The sequence below is a fragment of the Triturus cristatus genome, chromosome 9 (genome assembly GCF_964204655.1).
Source record: "Triturus cristatus chromosome 9, aTriCri1.1, whole genome shotgun sequence".
In the NCBI taxonomy this organism is placed as follows: Eukaryota; Metazoa; Chordata; class Amphibia; order Caudata; family Salamandridae; genus Triturus; species Triturus cristatus.
The window spans coordinates 686,624,917-686,645,815 of NC_140592.1; the positions used below are offsets into that span (position 1 = coordinate 686,624,917).

General features: G+C 40.2%; 1 protein-coding gene across 1 annotated transcript in view; it reads left to right on the plus strand.

Moving 5' to 3' along the window:
• ITPKC (inositol-trisphosphate 3-kinase C) overlaps positions 1–20,899 on the plus strand; it is a 506,565-nt gene that overhangs the window by 458,767 nt on the left and 26,899 nt on the right. The window contains exons 6-8 of the mRNA XM_085625774.1: positions 13,482–13,695; positions 14,660–14,864; positions 19,379–19,480. Coding sequence (XP_085481900.1) covers positions 13,482–13,695; positions 14,660–14,864; positions 19,379–19,480 — 521 coding nt within the window. The remainder of the gene's footprint in view (positions 1–13,481; positions 13,696–14,659; positions 14,865–19,378; positions 19,481–20,899) is intronic.

Here is a 20,899-nt window from a genome sequence, read left to right on the forward strand (position 1 = left end):
CTGAACATTTCTTTGAGGAAGATATTGCATTGTAGAGGCTCAAGAATCAAGGGGGTGTACCTATTCTTAAAATGCAAGGGACGGAGGAAAGTATATGGCTTTATAACTGACTGTGATGGCAGGAGAAGTAGGTGGAATTAGGTGATTGGGTAAGATTGAGTTAATTCTGAACCTGGTTTGTCGATCGCAGACTTAATGAGTCACTTTAAAGATAAAAATTGTGGAGTGATGAGAGTTTTGTCAAGGGTGAAGAGTGGCTGAAGATGTTTTTGGGGTTCATGGACCTGGTATTTCTCAAGTAGATGATTCCCATTGGCACCACCAGGTCTCAGAAGATGCAAATCACTGTTGGAGCTCTCCAAGGTTCTATCTTGTTCCTGGTCATCTTCAACCTATACAAGGCGCCCCTTGTGGCTCTACTAACAAACAACATCAAATTCACCAATATGTCAACAACAACAACTGCATTTGTATTTGAATGCCCCCTCTGCTTCAGCCACTGTGCCTCAAACACTACTTTCCACTCATCCAGACCTGGATGTCCAGAACCTACCTAAGGCTTGACCCCACAAAACAGAATTCCTGTTGTTCGGCAAGATCATCAAGCAACAACTAGTTCAAACTTGCCTCAACAAGAGGAACCTGAACGGATTTGAATCCCACTGTCGCTCATTGCAGGTCTTTGGATTCACCCAGGACACTAATCTCACCACCCGCCCAAGGGGCACATTGCCATCATCAAGAAAAATAAGTCCTTCTGCTACCAGCATTCTCAACTGACAAAAGAAAAAACATTCTTCCACAAATCGACTTCAGAATAGCCTTTAAAGCCATCTGATGGCGACAGTGCCTTCTTACCTGCTTTTTACCCTAAAGATCCCATTAGACACTTCACACAGGTCAATCATTGTTTTTTACGTGTTTCTGTGTATTTGACACAGAAATAATCCCGAAAGAAACGTATAACCGCGCGTGCCAGGGTCGCTCTAATATGGACAATGCCATGTCACTTCAAACTCGGGTGATGCCAACACAGTGCCAATTGACGCCGCCTATAGGAACACAGAGCAATGCTTAAGACTTTCTGAATCCAGTCTGACCTCTGGGAAATATTATAAGTTGGGTAATCTGCAGTTTGTCTCTTTCAGCAAAGGCGTTATGGGAGGTAAGTAACTTATTAGTTGACCACATTGGGAGGAAGCCAACCGCAGGACTCACATGATCACTTTTGAGATCAAGTACTTACCACAATGTTCTCTTAAGAATGAGACCTGAAAAATCAATACTATTTCTTCCCATTCAGTTAAAGTATGTGTAGGAATGTGGATTATTATGCAGGGAGGCTCTTTAGGCTTCGCTATGCAGTAATATCACGATACCCCAAATAGGTTCTGTAGAATCACAATAATAAATCCCTAGCTCAGTCCTGGTAGTATTGCACAGAGCAGGAAGACAGAAAGCAAAGTAGATGGACAGAGCAGATGGCGACGTTTGTAGAGCTGAAAAATAGTCACACATGCAATAAATAAAAATACGGACTCGAAGGTGCCATCATCAAAATGATTGAGAAGAATACAAGGAAAAAAAGATACGTGAAAAAAATGCAAGTATTGGAGGGAATAAAAAGCTTTTCCTAATAACATGTAGCGCCAGATGCTACTGGTACATAAAATGTTCTTCAATTGATGATGATGATGTACATAGATCTGAAAAGGTGGAATTTGATGACGCAAATCAGAATGTCCATGTTATCAATCCCAAATTATCACAACTAGGTGAATTAAAGAGATGTAAAATAATCCTCAGAATTAATGTTCCAACTTACTATGTGTGGTCAAGACATGTTCTGGGAAAAGTATCACGATTTATAAAGAATGGGTGATCACTCAAAAGTCTGCACAGCAGTAGATTTATCTGACATAATCCAGATTCAGGTGATTGGTGGAACCCCCCTTGATCAAGGGTTATCTCTGTAAATGGAACAAATTTCATGGAAGTTGAGATGTCGCAATTTTTCATCTCTATGAAAGTCGACCTCTCCACTGTCCATCTATTCAACATGGTTACTTTGCTTTCTGAAACATAGTTGGTAGTTTATTCTGTACTTTTTCTCTTGAACGACTGGGATCAGCTTGGTGCATTTTGTGACCTAACTAAATAGCATAGATGTGTTTTTCCTATTAGTCCCCACATGTTATGTTTCCAAGTTATAGACCAAAAATTAAATGTCATCTTTGTATACATGATTGCATATCTCCATTCTCTTTGTGTTCACAGCCCTGGGGAAGTCTTTATTATTATTACACTTTATTCCATTTTATAATCAAATCGTAAAAGCACATTAAAATACATTATTTCATCAAAGGGATAGATCAAACCAGTAATAAGAATATTTGCACGTTAAAAACATAAGACAGGATTTTATCTAACCCATAATCAATTTCTTAGTTATCACTCCCTTAAATTTTGACCAGTTGAACAAAACCCCAATTAAATAGTCAAAGTGTGTATGCAAAAACTAGTTTACAAAGATTTAAAAATCATAACATATATATTTTCTTTAACCTCAAAGTCTGGACAATAACATTTAAAACTGGAATTCAAATCGCTGGTGAATCAAGGTGCTGAAGGAAAATCAAACCCTACGAGTTCCCTCTAAGCACAGAATGTAAAAAGCGTGATCTAGATAAGAGGCATAAAGTAGACAAAATAACAAAGTGCTTAGTGGTTTGACAAGATGTCCCATCGCAGGCACAACTTGGCCTGAGGCAAACCAGGATCCCTTAACTGGGATAGCCTCTAAGAAATTAATCATATTAAATCGCAACTGTTGACAGAATCTGTGTCACAGAGCTTTAATCCACAAGAGGTAAGGTTCCATGCTATTACTCATAGCAAGCAAAATATAATGCTGGACTGATCCCATATTAATTGATTTCTCCAGCGTAATATTTTCTCTTAATTCCAGATACTGTTGCTTAACCCGAGCCTTGAAAGAGGAATTAATATCAACTCTGTTTGATCATAAGATCATCATCGCAAGATCTTGAAATGAGTTATTAACATAATTTAAACATGGGATAGACTGAGCATTGTTTTGTTTCAGACAGTCTGCCACTATGTCATGTGTAAACCTAAACTCTGTTACAGACCATAATTTGACCCAGACCAAAATGGGTGCCAATCCCATCCGGTCTTCTAAGAACCCTAGCCCAACCTTGTTTTAAGTGATGAGGCACAACGTGGATTTCGGGAGTCCTAAGAGTCTTGCCAGGAACTTGTTCTCCACTGTCTGTGTAAATGCTTCCCAGAAGCAAATCCCCCATCCTCTTTGTTTTCACAGCTTTGATGAAGTATTTTTCAAAACGAAACACGTGTTGGCTGGGCTGGTTCTGTCTGGGCAAATGTTATCTTGTGTACTGACTTTAGTACATTAGGGAAGTGTTTAATACATATTGTCAATTATTTCATCATATATGTACTGTCCATATATTCTCTAGGTTGAACAACATTTCACTATAAGCTTATTACCAAAGTGTCTCCATGTCACATTTTAAAATTATAACATGGTTATGAATAAATCAGTTCTCTTTCATATCAAATCGGACTTTGATTGTGTTTTAATGTAACTGGTTTGTGCTCCAGGCGTTAATGAAAAATTGCAGAAGTCACTTCCTTGGCAGTGTACTTGTTTGCACCTTGACCGCAATGTTGCAGTCTGTGCTAGCACATTGCACATTTGTTCTCATTACTGACCACACATGTAGAGAGGTATTTGTGCTGGGTCATTTTTCCACTGCTACCACGTTTGTAATACTGGCAGAGATTTGACACCCTCAAGCAGATATGTCAATGTTCCAAGTCACCTAAAGTTCATCTCAAGTCCAGCAATGAATTCTGAGGTATGGTATGGGGAAGGTGCATAAGAACATAGGATCAAGTTTCCCTAAATTTGTGGCTGGTGGATAACAAGACCACAAGAATTGAAAACTGCTCCTAAAATCCTATTTTCAAGAAGAATCTGGCGCATATGCCTGTAAGAAAATGCTAAAATGCAAAAGATTTGTTCTACAATCTTGGGCATGAAAGAAAATCACTTTCATATTTCTCTGCATCTTTTGCCTTGGACTCAGTATAAATGCGCCAATGGCGTCCTCTCAATAAGGTGGGATCTGAGCGAATGACTATATCCCTTTAAAATCTAGGAGGCATCCCTTTCAAATCAAGGTGAAAGCGAAGCCTCGTTAGTATTTAGCAACTACGGATCTATGATGAACTGGCAGCCAAAAGCATAATGCACATTTCTAAGACCCACAGAACTGAAACTCTAATAGTCTGTGAAGAAATTATTATTTTTACTGAACTTGCACGAACGTTGAGGTAAGTCTTTTTCATGGGGCAATCAAGACAACTATTTTCCGGGTCAAAGAAAAAGGCACCTTATATCTGTCTGATTCATGTAACCTCAAAATCCTACTACCCATCAATACAGTGCGAAAGACAGCAGTGGACAGTGCAAGTGCTATTTGATCATAGGAATGCTACTTCCACTGAACATAAAGAACAGAAAAAGTAACGTAGGTATGTTCGAAGCAAACCTTTGTTTGGAGGAGCATGTACAGATTACCTCAAGGTCAAAACTGAACCAGGAGGAGGACTGCATTTTAATAGCACAGAACACAAAGCCTTTTGTGAAAAAGGATCAAAAGTTCCTTACTTGGATCTTTTTGTTTATGAGGCAGTTGCTTATGATGGCACAAACTTTGTTACCAGCTGGAGAGTCCACATAAAACATTTTGTATAGAGGCAGATATAAACTGTATCTAATTCACATCTGAAGAGGAAGAAACAGAACTTCTGTCTACATTAAGTAATGCTATTGGTATGCCCCAGTCACTTCCGAATCACCTCGGCTTAGCAGCCAAAATGTATAATTGGTCTCAGCCTCAGCAAAAATCATTTATTGGACATCCAACTATGCACAAAATATGAATATGGATGTTCTTTAACCTCCAAGCTAAAACATGAAAGAGCGGATACAGTAACTAAGACAGAGAGCAAAATTTAAAACACTGGTAAGAAGAACAATGAAAGGTGCAGTAAAATAAAATATATAAATACAATACAGAATAACTTGGATGCAGAAACTAGTAAATAAAACCAGCCCTGGACTAAAAAGTAAATGCTGAAAATTCGAAATTTGAGGTAAAATTCTCAAAAAATCCAGACGTGAAGAGAACTACTTGGTGTCTGGGAATCTACATAAACTTCAATGTCAGAGGAAGGGAATGGGATCTTTAATAGAATTTACAAAACCAAAAGATTTAAATAAAACTTCTACCTCTTTTAATGAGGTCAAAGGAAAAGTTTGAAAGTGCTCATAGATACTCTACCTAGCAGAATGCTATAATGATGCAAACAAAAGATTTGACAAGGGCAGAAGAGACTTCAGCAAAGAGAGATACTTGATTGCGAGGCTCTGCTATAATGATCACCATACAGCACCATGGACTCAACTGAGGTATGCCCTGGAGGCCAAAACAATATTGGGGCAGATTTCTGGGCACAGTGTCAAGAAGTTTTGGGCATGATCTGTGATCTGTGGGCTTAGAATTGCTATTATGACCTGTGAGAAGGGAACCCTCCCTGAGACCTAGCATTGATGGAGACTGTCCATCAAGCCTGGGGGTACCCCTGTAATCCACCAACCATGCTGAACAGAGACTACAATCCCTTAAGTTTTACACCTCCTAAATTTCTGAGGGCGCAGTGGGGCACACAGCAGATTCTGGACCAAAGTGTAGGATCAAGGACACCCAACAGTTTACCCTTCGGGGTGGGGTATTGGGGGTGTGTTGTATTTTTAAGGCCTGACTGGAGAAGTATACATTGCTGACAGATGACTGAAGTCCATCCTGAAAGCTGAGTGTGCCACTGCAGGTCTATGTTCCGAGTGCTGTGGTCACACAACAGGAATGGAATACCATAGGCAAAGCAAGTTGATATTTCAGCATTACAGAGCCCCAAAATGCTCAACAGCAAAAACAAACTCAATGGATGGTGGTAGTGGGGTAACCAGCTAATCCACTTAGGCTACTGCTACAATCCTCCTTCTAGACCTCAAAGTAAGTCTTAAGTGTACTGTTGGCAAGATAGATATGCTTTCACCTGGTAAGACTATTTCATGGAAAGAACGTATTACAAGAGCACTAGAACCTACGGCCAGAAATTGTGATATCAGACCTAGAAGACCACATCACTATTGCAAAGAAAAAGCTACTCAAGATAGAAAAACTTTTGACAGCTATAGGAAGCCAAAAATGAAGAACTCTAAGTGAGATCACGGCGCAACAATATCCATTTCCCTGGCCTGGCTGGATCTACTAGCATAAGGGAGGGCCAACATGTTTGTCGAGAAACTGCTGTCTTAGAGCTATGATTTATCCAACTTCTCAGAAGTCTCAATTTTCCTTGGGTCCACAGCTCCCAACTGGAGATCCCCTTTGTCCAATAATAACCCATCTTCTCAATTTCCGTGGAGGGACATGATTTTCAAACTGGCGAGGGAGAAAGGAGTGTTACATTATCAAGAATCCTCATTCCCATTATATCTGGAATTCACACTGCAGTTCAGGAGTCCCAATGTAAATTTACAGAGGTAAAAAGTCTGCTCTGCTCAAGATATAAAATACTCCCTGCAGCATACTGCAAAGCTGTGAAGAACACCCAAAAAGAGTCCCCATTTCTTGGCAACGTGGCAAAATTGTACCAAAAAAGCACTTATCACAGAAGAGCCTCACTCTGTGGTGAGCAATCAACAGAAACAATAAAGTGGGCAACACTGACTGACTCAGATCTATATCGCTTCCTGTTATGGACCTTGATGCAAGTCAAAAACTGCCAAGAATGGAAGTATGGTTGGTCACTTACGTTGTTGCCATTTCAGTATGAATGATTTCTGGGCCTACTTGATAGGCCCCGTAGAGATGCAGGCTTCTTTGAATCTATACTTTGGCTGCCCTTGATATTTCTTATTATTTCATATTGCGCCCAGAATACCAAAGGGCCTTTTATACCCGCATTTGTGATTCACATTTTGGTATGCCAGAGACCATTTCTAATTTACCAGGGATGGACGTTTTCCACTAATAGTTGGGGTGATCAGTGTTTGGCAGCGGAAGGAACTACACATACAAAGATAACGCGGACCCTCGGTATACACACTTCCCTAATGCTACTTTATCAAAGGCTCCGCCCACTTGGCCTTGGCTCAAAGGGACCATTTACAATGACAGCACAAAGTAGGAAACTCATTTTTTAGCCTGAAACATCAAAGTACACAACAATCCACAGAAGGCTAGAAGGCTAATGGTTTTTCTGGACAAAGCAGACCTGGCCCTAATACAAGAGACCCACTTAAATCTGTAGTGTTTCATAAGATGGCTGGCGGGCAGGGAGAAGATGCCCTAGACTTATGGTCTGATTAAAGAATGCTATAAAGAGCTGCTAGCCCTACACCTCCTCGAGATTACAATGAGGCAAGGCAATTCTTACTATTCTCCCTAATTCAGTTAAAGACATGCAAGCCTGTCATCACTTTTTCCTCCTAAACTTCGATTAAAATATCCTGGCCAAAGTGATCGAACCATCCGGCTCCTCTAATTATGGGTCTGGTCCTCCCTGACCAATCAGGTTCTCTGTTGGACTGGTTCACTTCTATCCATTTATGCACAATCTTTGCAGTAATGCACCAACTGAACTTGGACCTGCATCAGTTCTTCCAGATGCCAAAAAAGCTTTCAACTGCCTGGAATAGCTCTTCCCGATGACCACTCTCTGTAGGCTGGTATTGAGACCTATATGTTGCAAATGATTGCTCTATTGCACACAAAGTCTCTTCCCATAGAAAGAATTAATGTGTTTACCGCTCACTATTGGCATAGGCACCAGGCAAACGTTGTCCTCTCTCACCTATTCTTTTTGTTCTCGCCATGGAACCACTGGGCTGGGAGAGAAACATGTCAAAAGAGGCCTTTTCTTCTAAATTGGCCTCATCCCTACATCTAGGTATGCACATTATCTTTTACTTGTCTTCGGATGGCTAGGCTAAAATTTCTCCCCAATAATTTGAGAAATAATCTGCATTGGAGAGTATTCGGGTATCTTCATTAACTGGAGAGAATCAAACAAGTTGTTTTTCAGACTTCCCAGATGAACCCAAAGAAATTTAAAACCTTAACTAAGGTAACAGAATTCCTAGACTTGAAGCATAAGAAGACCGCATAGTACTCTGTTTAGAGAGGTGGATAAGTAAGAATACTTCCACAGAAGACTGTCCTGGAAGGAATTTACACACAAACTAAGCAAGTTTTTCTAAACTACAGGAACAAGTTATTGTCTTTAATGCTTTTACTCAAGATGCACCAAGATGTCTAATCATGTGTTTTCTGGGTATGGCAGGGCATATTGTCATTAGCAGATGATAGATGGTAGAATAATAGTGTACGAGGATCAGGTGCTGCTCGTTGACTGGATATGGCATCAAGAAAGGATGAAAGCAAGATAGTATGACTCAGATACCTCTCTGCACACATTTCTGAAATATCTGATGGGAATTGGAGGCAGGTGTAGAGATTTGAGAGGTTGTGTTGTAGGTGAGGTCTGAGAGCTTTCATGGTGATTTAGTGGTGATACTACTATGCCAGTTTCAAGGGTATATGAAGTTTAGCATGTGTCCTACTGAATGCACCGAGCTGCTTTCTCTGTTTAAGCCGAAGAGCTGCAACTTGTCAAAGAGGTGTCTAAGCAGATATAGCAACTGGGCTGTCAACCAACATGTTGATGTAGCATGATTACAATTGTATTGGTTTTAGAATTTAGACTGCAGGTAGAGAGTGATTTTAAAGAATTCATTCAGAAAGGCAGGGTTGTACCACTCCTGAAATAAGGGAGCTATTGGGACTAATAATTCATTGGGCCGCTAGCCAGTGTAAGCGTGGAAATGTGGTCTTTGAAATTAAAGTGCATATCTGTTATGTCTTGAAGGCTAGCAATATTCCTCCCTTGTAGCTGTTCTCTCTCTTTTTAGCCCAGGGGTAGATGGAAGTTAAGAAAGGAAACTGCATTTTCTCCTAACCATGTTCCTGGCTGCCTAACTGAGTTGAAATTAGACAGGTCGTCACAGGTGTCTCACTGGTATGTCTCAAAACTGAACAGGTTTTATTATTAAGGGCAAGTTCAAGGTCTGGGGATGGAGCTAAGGGTTGGTCATCAACAAGCTTTGAGGCTAGCCAGGGCTAGTATTTGGGCTTTGGGTATTCAGAGCAGTAGAGTCTAAGGTGGTGGGAAGCGCTGATGGGTATCTGGGGAGTCTAGAGAGGCATAGATGGAATTACTGTAAATACAGTAGCATAAAGTAGTGGAAATGGTTAGTTGTGATCAGGAGACAGTACGGTGGGTGGCAAAGGAAACATGGAATTATGTAGGGGTTTGAAGGAGGTGGAACAAGAGGATTCGGTAATGCTCATTTATTTTTGTTTGGGACAGCGAAAGATCTCAAAGGCCAACAGGTTCCTTCTGTAGGCTTCGGATGGCCATAGTTCCATGACAGCAAATGTTAATGATTGGTATTACTAGTTTGGCGCAGAGATGACCGAGTCAAGTCTGTGCCACCTTGTAAGACTAAGAGTGTGCTGTGGTGAGCTTACACTGCAATCTGTTAAGCAATGATTTATGATTGGCTGTAAACAAGAGGGCATTTTGCTGTTCTTGGAGATATTTATTCTTCAGACTTGTATAGACGTCCACTATAAAGGTTTCTGGGTTTGATCTCACAGAGACTTTTCAATCTTTTCATGTGTTTTTGTAAAGTGAGGTCGGTGCGTACAGGGTAGACAAGCTCTCGGAACATTTACTACAGTTGGGGGCTCTACTACATTTATATATTCTTGGTGAGGAGTGTGCAAAGGATTCCTGACTGAAGGGGTTCTGTGGGTGGCTGGGAGAGCAAGAGTGCCTGGTTAAGTCAAAAGTACCGACCTCTCAGGTGTGGTAGTAGTTTGGTGAAAAGGGAGCTGTGATGAGGGAAGACTAGCCTGCTACCAGAGATGTTATCTTCAATCCAGAGTGAACCGTGATCGGTTGCAAAGGGCACACTCGTAACAAGAAGGACTTTAGGCGGCATTAGTGGTTTGTAACCTGGCTGTTGAAGGGTCAGCATGTGGTAATCATACCGTAGAAAAGTGCCCTTTTTGTATGGTCACCCCACACTTTTCCCCCCAATACTGATGGTTTTTATTCTGAAAGTGTACTAGAGCCTGCTAACCAGGCCCCCCAGTGCCAGTGCTCTCTCCCTAAAATATGATGCATGTGAATTGATAACCCCAATTGGCAAGGACTTTAACTCCTTATAAGTCCCTGGTAAGTGGTATCTAGGGGATGGGAGTTAAAGGGGTCACCAGAGCCTGAAGCACTGATTTACCTCTCTGAGTGACCCAATTAATAAGATGACAGCAGTCCTGCCATTGCAGACTGCATGATCATTGTAAACTGCTCAAACTCGATTTTGCCCGCTTCATGAGTGGCAAAGTCAAAGCACTATTTTTAATATGTCAGTCCCCCCCTAAGGTAGGCCTCCTGAGCCCAGTAGGCATTGTGCATTATATTAATATGGACATATAAGTGCAAGCTTATATCTCCCTATAGTAATCTCCTTCCATTGGGGCTACTATAAGTGTTCATGAGGGCCAAAGGATAATATGGGCGGGCACCAGGGTACTCCCAGGTTGCCAGCTCTATTATGGTCCCTTTGAAAAGTGTCATCTTTGGTATCAAACAACTTGACTCGTCAAACTCAACTTTTCCCTAAAGTCGAAGTTAATGTGGCATACACCCAGGTGGCTACATTAAAGGTTGTCCACCTGCTGACCCCAGCAGTTCCTGTGCCCTGGATGTCAGTATGCAGCTACTGCCGCTAAGACAAGAATCTGACCTCCTGTCGTGGGATGTGAACTCTCGCAGGAGTCAGAAACAAAGACCTGCCTGGGCGGGAGGTGTCACCTCTCTCCCTGACAGGATGGCTATTGAAGTGGCATATCAGAGCAATGAGCTTCAGAGCTCCACCGCCTCTGAAATGCAAGCATGCCTCCTACCAGAGGAGGAAAAAGCCATCTCCTTGACCCAGGCCCATTTGCAACCAGGGCAGGTGGGAAAAGTAAATTGTCAGGAGGTGTACACCCTTAGAAGGCATGCCACACCCCTAAGAAGGCCTACCTGGTCTGTACAGCCGAAGAAGGGTTCTGCCATTTTTAAAAGTGACAGCATAGAGGCTTCTGGGTAGAAAAGCTGCCACCCTCCCCAGAACATCATCACCTCGGGGCAGATTAGCGGTAGGGGCGAGTAACCCTTTTGTCCAGGATATAAGGGGCTTCCCTAGCACCAGAGCCTCAGATCTTATCGACTTGCAACCAAAGAACACAGCCTGCAACTGCATGACTAATACTCGTCCTCAACCAGAGACCAGTTCCAAAGTAAAGAGGAACCCCTCTGCAAGCCAAAGGCAATTCAAGAACTCCTTTGGACTAGAGGGCACTAGTCCCCTGTAACCAATAACCTCACCCAGATCCAAAGAATCACTGGCCATCAGACCCGTAATGGCCTAGTGGAAAATGTAGTCCTGATCTCCAGCAAGTTTCAAGCAGGTACCATTTTCCCCGGACTCCAGGATGACCGAAGACTGAGCTTACCGCTGCCAAGGCTTTTTGGTAGGCAGTCCGGCAACCACTACTTTTGTTCGACATTGTGCCCCGAGGGAACCCCTGCTGCATCTTCAACCCAATGCCTCTGTGCCCATTGTTGAGATTTTGCGCCCTCTTCCTCACCAGCATCGTCTTAGCTGAAAAACTAGCAAGCCACGGCTCACGCTTCAGCACCAGAGACAGTCAAGACTATTCTACACCCGGGCCCTCCAAGCCAGGTAAAAATCGACTGGCTATTAGTGTGTGGTCTTGGACCTGCCTCACCTTCACCCTCAGTGGTTTCTACTAAACTCGACCTGCAAGTGATTGATTGCCACTAGTACATTTCCCCATTTACTGCACGTTAAAGTTTCACAGGAGTGTGAAATGCACTGATATATTTATTTATTTTTAAATCCATTCCTACGGTTATATTAATCAGATAGTGTTTATTTTGGTGTCCAAATTTCTATAAAAATGTGCTTTATTTTTATAAACTGGTGTCAGATTTCTTTCGAGTCGTATCAATTACTTATTGTCCATGTTGCTACTCTGAAATACTTAACACATTTTTCTCTAGTAAAACCTATGTGTCATAGTTGGTAGTTTATTCTGCACTTTTTCTCTTGCATAATTGGGATCAGCATGGTGCACAATAGACTTAGTATATTTTGGTGACCTAACTAAACCACCTAGATGTGTTTTTCTATTAGTCCTCGAATTGTATGATTTCCAGTTATAGACCAAAAATGAAATGTCATCCTCTTTGTCAACATGCTGGCATATCTCCATTCTCTTTATTTTCACTGCCCTGAGGAAGTCTTTTTCGAGACGAAACAGGTGTTGGCTGTGCTAGTTCTATCTGTCCTAAGTGTATCTTATGTACAGACTATAGTACATTAGGGACGTATTTAACACACATTGCCCATTGTTTTATCGTATATGTACTGTCCATATATTCTCTACGTTGGACAATATTTCATTTTAAGCTTCTTACTAAAGACTCTCTGTCACATTTTAAAATTACAACTTTGTTATCAATAAATTCTCTTTCTCATCAAATTAGACTATTACTGTGTTTTAATGTAATTGGTTTGTGCGCCAGACGTTAGTGAAAAATACCTCTTCTAGTGATGTATTTTCATAAATAGCATCTTATGAATTGTTTTCAGCTAACTAGTCTTAGAGACGAGAGTAAGACGGACTCATCTACATTGGACTAGAGAGATCACACGCCACAGTTTCTTGAAACCAATAGATTAATTTTATCTGACGATCAGTAATTGTAAATGGTGATTGGTTAGACTTTATTACATGAGAATTGGTTCTGTGTGTGCCTTAGACAACATTCTGAAATGGACTTAGTTTAATGTTATAGCAAATGCTGGGTACCCAGCTTTCACTGTTGTTTTTTGTATTCCGAGCTGAGTGCAGAAAATCATCATCTTGGTTTTATTCCTTTTTGCACACCCAATGCCACCGTTGTCGAACTGAGCTTTTTTGATATTGCTTTAAGCGATGTATATATTACTCTACGGCAACAGTTATAATAATTTTATATGATAGGGAAGATGTAAGGAATTGCACGGGAGTTAGGTGCATAAGTTACTGCTATTTAAAAACTTTTTATTTTCTTTCATTTGGGTAAAATATTTTTGATTTGTCTGGCTAAGGAGACATGTTTGGGACACAAATGTTAAAACATTGTGAATGATCTTGTTTTTCCATTCTTTTTGTTTCTTGAAGGTAACTTCAAGGCTGGCGAATATGGTAAAATCTTGAAAAAGTATTGTGAATGTGAACAGCAGTGCCTAGAGTTACTGAATAAAGATGTACTGCAGCCATTTGTTCCAGGATACTACGGTGTGGTAGAGAAGGATGGGGAAAGCTACAATCAGATGGAAGATCTTCTTTCGGAGTTTGACTCTCCATCTATTATGGACTGCAAGATGGGTATTCGGTAAGCCTGAACTTTGAGTCCTATATCTGTTTGAATTGGTCCACTGTTTAACACTGAAATTTTTTTCTGTATTTGTGTTCCCTTTAAGAAGGGAATTGCACATGGTTGTGAAAGGAGGTCAAGGTTTACCAGAAACCGAAGAAAACAGAAGCCTAATATGAATGAGTAAATGAGACCTATTTGTTTCATCCTTTGGATCTTTGCTAGTTTCTTCCAAAACTCCAGCATAATCACTCAGGTCTGGTACAATGACCTGAAGGAGTGGAAGTCATTTATGTGGGTTTCACTTTAGATTCATTTCACATTGATGATCTCGTGGAAAAAGGTTTGGAATCAATTGTTCAAATGACCATTTGTGATCTTTCAGGAGGAGGTCTTTGTCGGGGTGACTTTTCTTACTGTAATTTCTTGGCCAATTTAATTTCCATATTTACAGTACACAAATACACTTGATAACTGTGACCATTGAGAAGCTACAGGGTTCCGAAGGGATAACATCCTGATCTTTTCTTTGCTGGCTGGCACATTCAGTTTTATTACTTTCATGACTTTATAAAGTACTGGGATACCGTCTTGCCCACAGAACTTTACCATTCCTGCTTTCTAAAGGAGTTTATGTGGTTTGGGGGATGGGTAAGGGTGCGAGACGTTAAGGGTTTAATATTTCTTTAAAAGGAGTTGTTTGGTGGGCCTCCCCTAAAATAAACGATATAAAGGCCTGCATAGTATTACAAAAAGTTGTTAAGATCAAAGATCTGTAATACGTGCGGGGTAAAGGCATGCAAGGTATCGACTGATATTCCTGACATTGTGATGGTACTGTCCTAAAGTATCATGCAAATCACTAACCCTGTCTTCCGACAATTCCTTTAGCAGTCTACGTCTTTGGATCTGGTTTTAGAAAGTATTTACTAGAGAACATGCTGAAAGTAAGGTGCTAAATTATCTCTCTTGTATTTCACAGAACATACCTAGAGGAAGAGCTTGTGAAAGCTCGAGAGAAGCCAAAGCTAAGAAAGGATATGTACGAGAAGATGATTGCTGTGGACCCAGATGCACCAAATGAGGAGGAGCATGCACAGAGGGCAGTTCTCAAGCCACGCTACATGCAGTGGAGAGAAACCCTCAGCTCTACAGCTACCTTAGGTTTCAGGATAGAAGGCATAAAGGTGAGAAGCACAGAACAACATTTTAAGCAATCAAGCTAAAATGAGTTTGGAAAGCTGTTAGGGGTGGCTCTTTGTCTCATTGCTCTGAGGTCCTTAAGTGATGAAAAGAAAATGTGTAAACCTTAAGAACCTAAAATATGAACACAGAGCATCAGTCAGGTAACCTTGCTGTTTTGTGAATTAACTCTGAAAGAAATATTAGCGGCATATATTAGTAGATAATCTAATAATTTCAATGTTTTGTGCCCACCCCTACACATGAAAAAAAGTCATACCTGCTATACTGAAAATAGTGATCTTCTTAAAAACTACATACAGATCTGCACAAGCTTCCAGAACCCGTCTATTCATGAATATAAAAATCATTCTTCTTAAGCATATATTTGCTAATTGTAGGACTTGGACCATGGTCTCTGCCTAGTTCACTTTCTTTCTTTGCTTGCTTATTATCTTTCTCTCTGAGCCTTTTCTCATGCACGCCCCAGGATCTCCTTCTTCGAAGATATGAGAAGGTCTGTTGAATCTTTTTAGATGGATGTTTACACAAAAGTGAATGTCTTCAAAGGCTGTTTCTTAGGGGGTGTTTAAAGTAAATACATCCAGCTATCAGTGTTTCTTTTCATTTTGCTTCTTGGGCTACCTTTATATATCTACTCTCTATTGAAAGAATGACCTTAAATAAAGTAATGTCTTGAAATCTGAAATCTACTTGAATGTTAAAAAAAAATGGTGATGACAGACTGGTAATCACCTCTGACTATAAAGTATTTAAAGCTGTTAACATCAGAACACGGTTTCGGAACATTATACGTTTAGTTTCTAGGATTAACTGGTCCAGACATGTCCTTTTTGTGCCATCCTCTGATAAGGATATCCAAATAGAAAAGAGCTCTAGCAGTAATGTCACCAATGGGGGCACTTTATTTGGAGATGCTTCTGCAAAAAAAGAAAACCAACTACGCTTTTTGTCCTGCCTACTAAATAGAGGCCTTTGACGTCGAATCTGTCCTTTCTTGCACAAAGCAGGAAAAAGGGCTCCAGATAATACAGAATAAACGTCTTTTGTTTGCATATTTATTGTGGATTAGTTGTGTTTTCTTACTGCAAAAATGACGTGGATGCGAAGGTCCATTGACCATCAGTGGCCTGTAATACTGAGAAGTGGAGAGGGTCCTTTGTTTCAGGCATGTTGCTTGTGTTGTGGTCATCTCCTTTATCTGACATGCATATCTTAACGCTCCTCCTCATGCCCAGTCCCGATTTCTCCATCTAGTTCTCTTCACAAGTATACAGTACTGGACATGCTGTACTTCTCACCAAGTGCATACCTCATGCAAGGTGCAGTAGTCTACCAGCTACCCATAACTGATTTCTCCATACGTCTCCTAAGCTGAAATCTTAGATTGCTGCTTTTAGTCTTTGACTTAAGTACATCACTTGCCCTAGAGAAGAAGCATGACTTGTCCCCTAACAAACCAGTAGAAAGAGAACAGTAAACTCGGAGTACCTCTGTCTCCGAGCCTTATACATCCTACACATGGTTGATAGTACAACCACTCACTACTGACCAAATAATTGGCATTTCTCTCAGTCATTGTAAATGATTATTGCTTATATATCAGTTCTGGGTGATCACACTGATTTTATTACTGTACATGGCAGATATTGTATACTTGATATTGGAGCTCTTCGGGAACCACTTATCAGAAATGTATGCATAGTGTTGTGAATAGAACTCCTCGTCCTACTTCACTATTCTCACCTTACCGAAATCCCGGGTACGTCTTTTCACCTGGAGGTCTTTGTCAAAGCCTCGCAATACTGCTCTTTGAACTTGTGTCCATTACCTAACCGGTCAAGATGTTTAAATTCTTACTGTTAGAAAAGCTGGTTTCTTCTCAAGCAGAGACAACCTCATTGTAGGTGTAAATGCAGCATAAGTATTTAAGCTGCTTCCTCAGGAAACCATGCTAAAAAGTGTCTGATATTGCAGACCGGTCACAGGAAGGCTCTGTGTTCACTTTACAAGGAAGGGCAGCTGCAAAGCAGATGTAGTAATACCCAATTGGGTCATATTTCAATCAGTTGTTAGTGGCTTCTACCTTTATGGAGGAGCTGTTGTCAAATACTAGATTTAAAGCTCAGCCTAGTGTAACTTTGTGAAGATTGGGCCAAAAACACAGGCTAGTTGATAAAATGTTGCTATGTGTTGCAAAGTTATGTAAATCTCTTAACTTCTAGTGCTAGTATAGTATTTGGTTGCAAGGTACTGGGAATTCAAAGTGTACATATTTCCTGACATAACTCTGTTAAGAATCAGATATGGGCCAAGAATTCTATTGGACTCTCCTTTCTTAGAAAAAAGTGTTTCATTCTTCCCTAGACCAGGCCCATAAGCAGAGTAATTTGGGGTGTAGCGCTCAGACCTATTTCATTAAATACCACTTAAACTACTATTTCAATTAGGTGCCCAGCCTCCATTTGGCCATCAGGTAACCTTGCTTTCTACCACAGCCTCAGACTAGATGGGTTCTTAAGCTAAAACCTTTTCAGAGAGAAGACGCAAATTCCCCCCTGCATGCCTGCTTCAAGGAATTGTAATTGTAGTTTGTAAAGCGCATAATCACTGTCAGGTCTCTAAGCGCTGTGAGAGAGAGCCCTACCCTAGCGCATGGCAAGGAAATGATTGATTAAGTTGTGCCCCAGGCTTCTACAAAAAGGAGTGTTTTTAACTTCTTCCTAAAAGGGAAAAGAGCATGTTCCTTACGCAGATTCTACGGCAGCTTGTTCCACAGTTGAGGAATCTGCACATCTGCTTTATTCATGCTAGGACAATGCCTGGCAGCCAAAATCTCTGCTTTTGATACAATTTGAATCTTTACCCAAGATCTTAGCCATCTATCAATGTGTTAAAATGTCACTTTACCTTTCTAGCTGTTTTCTCCCTCTTGAAACAGTTATCGGTTCTGGGGCATTTTTGTTTAGTTTTCACATGTTGGTGCCCTCTGAGCACAATCTCGTATTAATATTTGAATTAAGTCACAGATGATGAGCAAAAACAAGAGCTTGAGGAACAAGAGAATGTCTCAAGAAGATGCCAAGACTGGAAAACTACGGTTCAAGTCTTCTTTAGCATTAGATCGTCACAGATTGGTGTTCACGTATGAATATAGGTGGAGGGTTTTGAATGCATTGAAACCCATTAGGTAATTAAGGCAGTTTTTATGATGCCAGCCAGCAGTCACAGCAATTGTGATTTAAAAAAAAATATATTTTCATTGTCCTCTGCACAGTTTGATGTAATATAGGTTAGAGGACCTCATGTTTGACAGAATCCAACTCCTGCCCCCTTCTCCCCTTCTTATTTGTTAGCACTAAAGGTTTGTTACTTGGCTTACTGCTGGTGAAAGACGGATCCCTGTAAATGTAACTTAACTTACGGTTACAAAATGCACGACCTTGCTTGATTGACTGGTAGGTTATCTGACGAGGAGTTCAAACTACCCTAGACTCAGACTTATGGTTGGTCAACTAGTCTGAATAGGCCAAATATTTTGTCTTACACCTTTCCCAGGAGACCTTTGTTGAAGAAATGTTTTTTTGTTTAGTACAAGTCATTAACTTGCTCTCTCTTGGCAAGAATATTTCCCAGGTGTTTGGAAGGCCAGCCAGTTCCTGCAATATAGTTATCAATTAGCCCAGGAGTAAAAAAAATTCTCATTTGGTGTGAGCTTCGTTGGCAGCTTCTACATCCTATTGCAGAAGAAGTGGTTATGAAGAGTTTGTGAAAGAGACCACTGAACTGAACATTCAAATTTTTTTTTCTCCCAAGTTTTGTTTTTAGCTGTTACAATGCGTTGCTCTGCATGTTATCACATAGCAACCTAAGATCTCTACTGCATAGTGTGCCACCTTTTAATTTTGAATGTTTGCACCACAATACATTTTCTGTTATTGCCTCTCGTCTCTGAACAATTTGGAATTTTGTTTAATTCAGCTAACATAATAGAAAATGTTTAAAAAAAGAATACTTTTTATTCTTATGAAAAGAAATACCAGCACTTCGCTGTTGGTGAATGGTTCGTAGAATATTAAAAGGCTCAAGTGGTCCCCTTGCACACCGAAATAAGACCGATTACAAGATGTAGATTAATTCTAAAGTTACTTTGCTTTTTATGTTGCTTTTCATATTGCTTTTCTTTTTGGCTTGGATACAATTTCTCCATTCAAGAAGCCTTTCTATCACTCTGAATCTTCTTAGTTTGAAAACTTCTCTGAAGAAAAGTATGACCTATGTTTCTGAAACAGCTTAAGTGTAAGAAACATCTGTGTAAGGGTTGCCCTAAAAAGGAATATATGTTTAACATTCGGGAAGATTATTGCAGTTGAATGAATGGATCTTATTATAGTTGTAAGTTTTTATTGATTTGTACACAGTATGCCAAATGCTGTAACCGAAAACGATCTAGCTACTGACGGTGGTCAGCTTTACTAACTTTGACTTCTTTCTTTAGAAGTCTGACGGGACCTGTAACACCAACTTTAAGAAAACCAAGCAGAAACAGCAAGTCATGAATGCACTAGAGGACTTTGTTGATGGAAACAAAAATATTCTTGTAAGTTGTTATTCAAGCAATTTTGGATTATGTATGATTAAGGAATGTGGTGGGTTTAGCCTGTCACAAATTGTCGATCTTGGCTTATGGTTTGTTTTGGAGTTATGAATAGGGCTTTCAGTTTCCTTAACCGTGAATAGTTGAGTTTAAATACTGTGCTCTGGCAAGGCATTCAGTTATATTTCTTAAGTGCGAAGACAAAATCCATACATGCAAGTCAAACTCTCCTCTATCTTCTCTGAAACATTTTGTACTTGTACAGTCCCACTAAATCAAACATACTAAATTACATTTTAAATGCCTGTAATTTGGGGAAAACTCACTGTCCCTTTTAACCTAGCAAATATTTTATGTGTTCTTTACTACAGATATGTAACACTTAAATGTATACTGTACTCAAATTGCCTCTGAGCTCACAGGCACTCTTTGCACATTTTGTCTGCTTTGTTCCTTCTCCATAGTCTTGCCATTCCCGACTATCTAACACATCATTCGCATATTTTCTTTTCCCTGAGAAAATATGCCTCTGTAACTAAGCAGCGATGAAACTTCGTGATCTGTGATGTGGCATTAGTTATTCTTTTGTTAAATTAGACTATAGCGATGTGTGTCTTTGATTGTCTCAATACAAAGATCACAAAATGCTAGCATTATTAAAACTCTTACTGATTAAAAGAATCCTCTAAACTTCTGAAAGTTGAGAAAGATTTTTAAGTGGTCACAGCGATAGCATTCTGTATCACAGAACGTGATCCAAATATCTTTAAAAAGTAAGTTGAGTGATGGTTTCATTTCTGACTGTTCTGGAGTATGTAATCATGGAGCAGAAGTTGAAGGCCTGCTATTATCGTCTGAACTACTTGGAATGAGTCCGTCACCAGGTGCATCAAACCTTTTACACATGCTGGATTTTACCAGGATTACTCCTATCTTTAAGACAATAAATTAGTAAGGAATGTATAGCACTTGGGATAAGGCAGGACACCGGCCCATCGTTTTCTGAATTAAACTTTTTGTGATTAACACAAAATGTATTTAATTATAAGCCTTTCAGTAGGTCTTATCTTTGATCAATGTAATAAAGTACCCATCTAAAAGTATGCAAGATTAGTGAATTTGAGATTTAATGATGTTTGATGTTCCACATAGCCAAAATGCACTGGCCTTGTCAAGCAGAGTGAAATAAATGCTATATTTTGTGGATATTAATGTTGCTTGTTGCCACTGGGGTTTCTACTTAAACTCTGAGTAGGAAATGCTGAGAGGTGGAATAAGACGACTCAGGCCAGTAAGAGGGTAAGATAGCAGAAATAAGGAAGGCATCTTGTGGAGGAAGTTGGCTTCCCTTAAAAGTTGATGACTTGACAGGAGTACATAGATAGTATTGATCTTTTGATTCTGACTTGCAAGATCCCACAG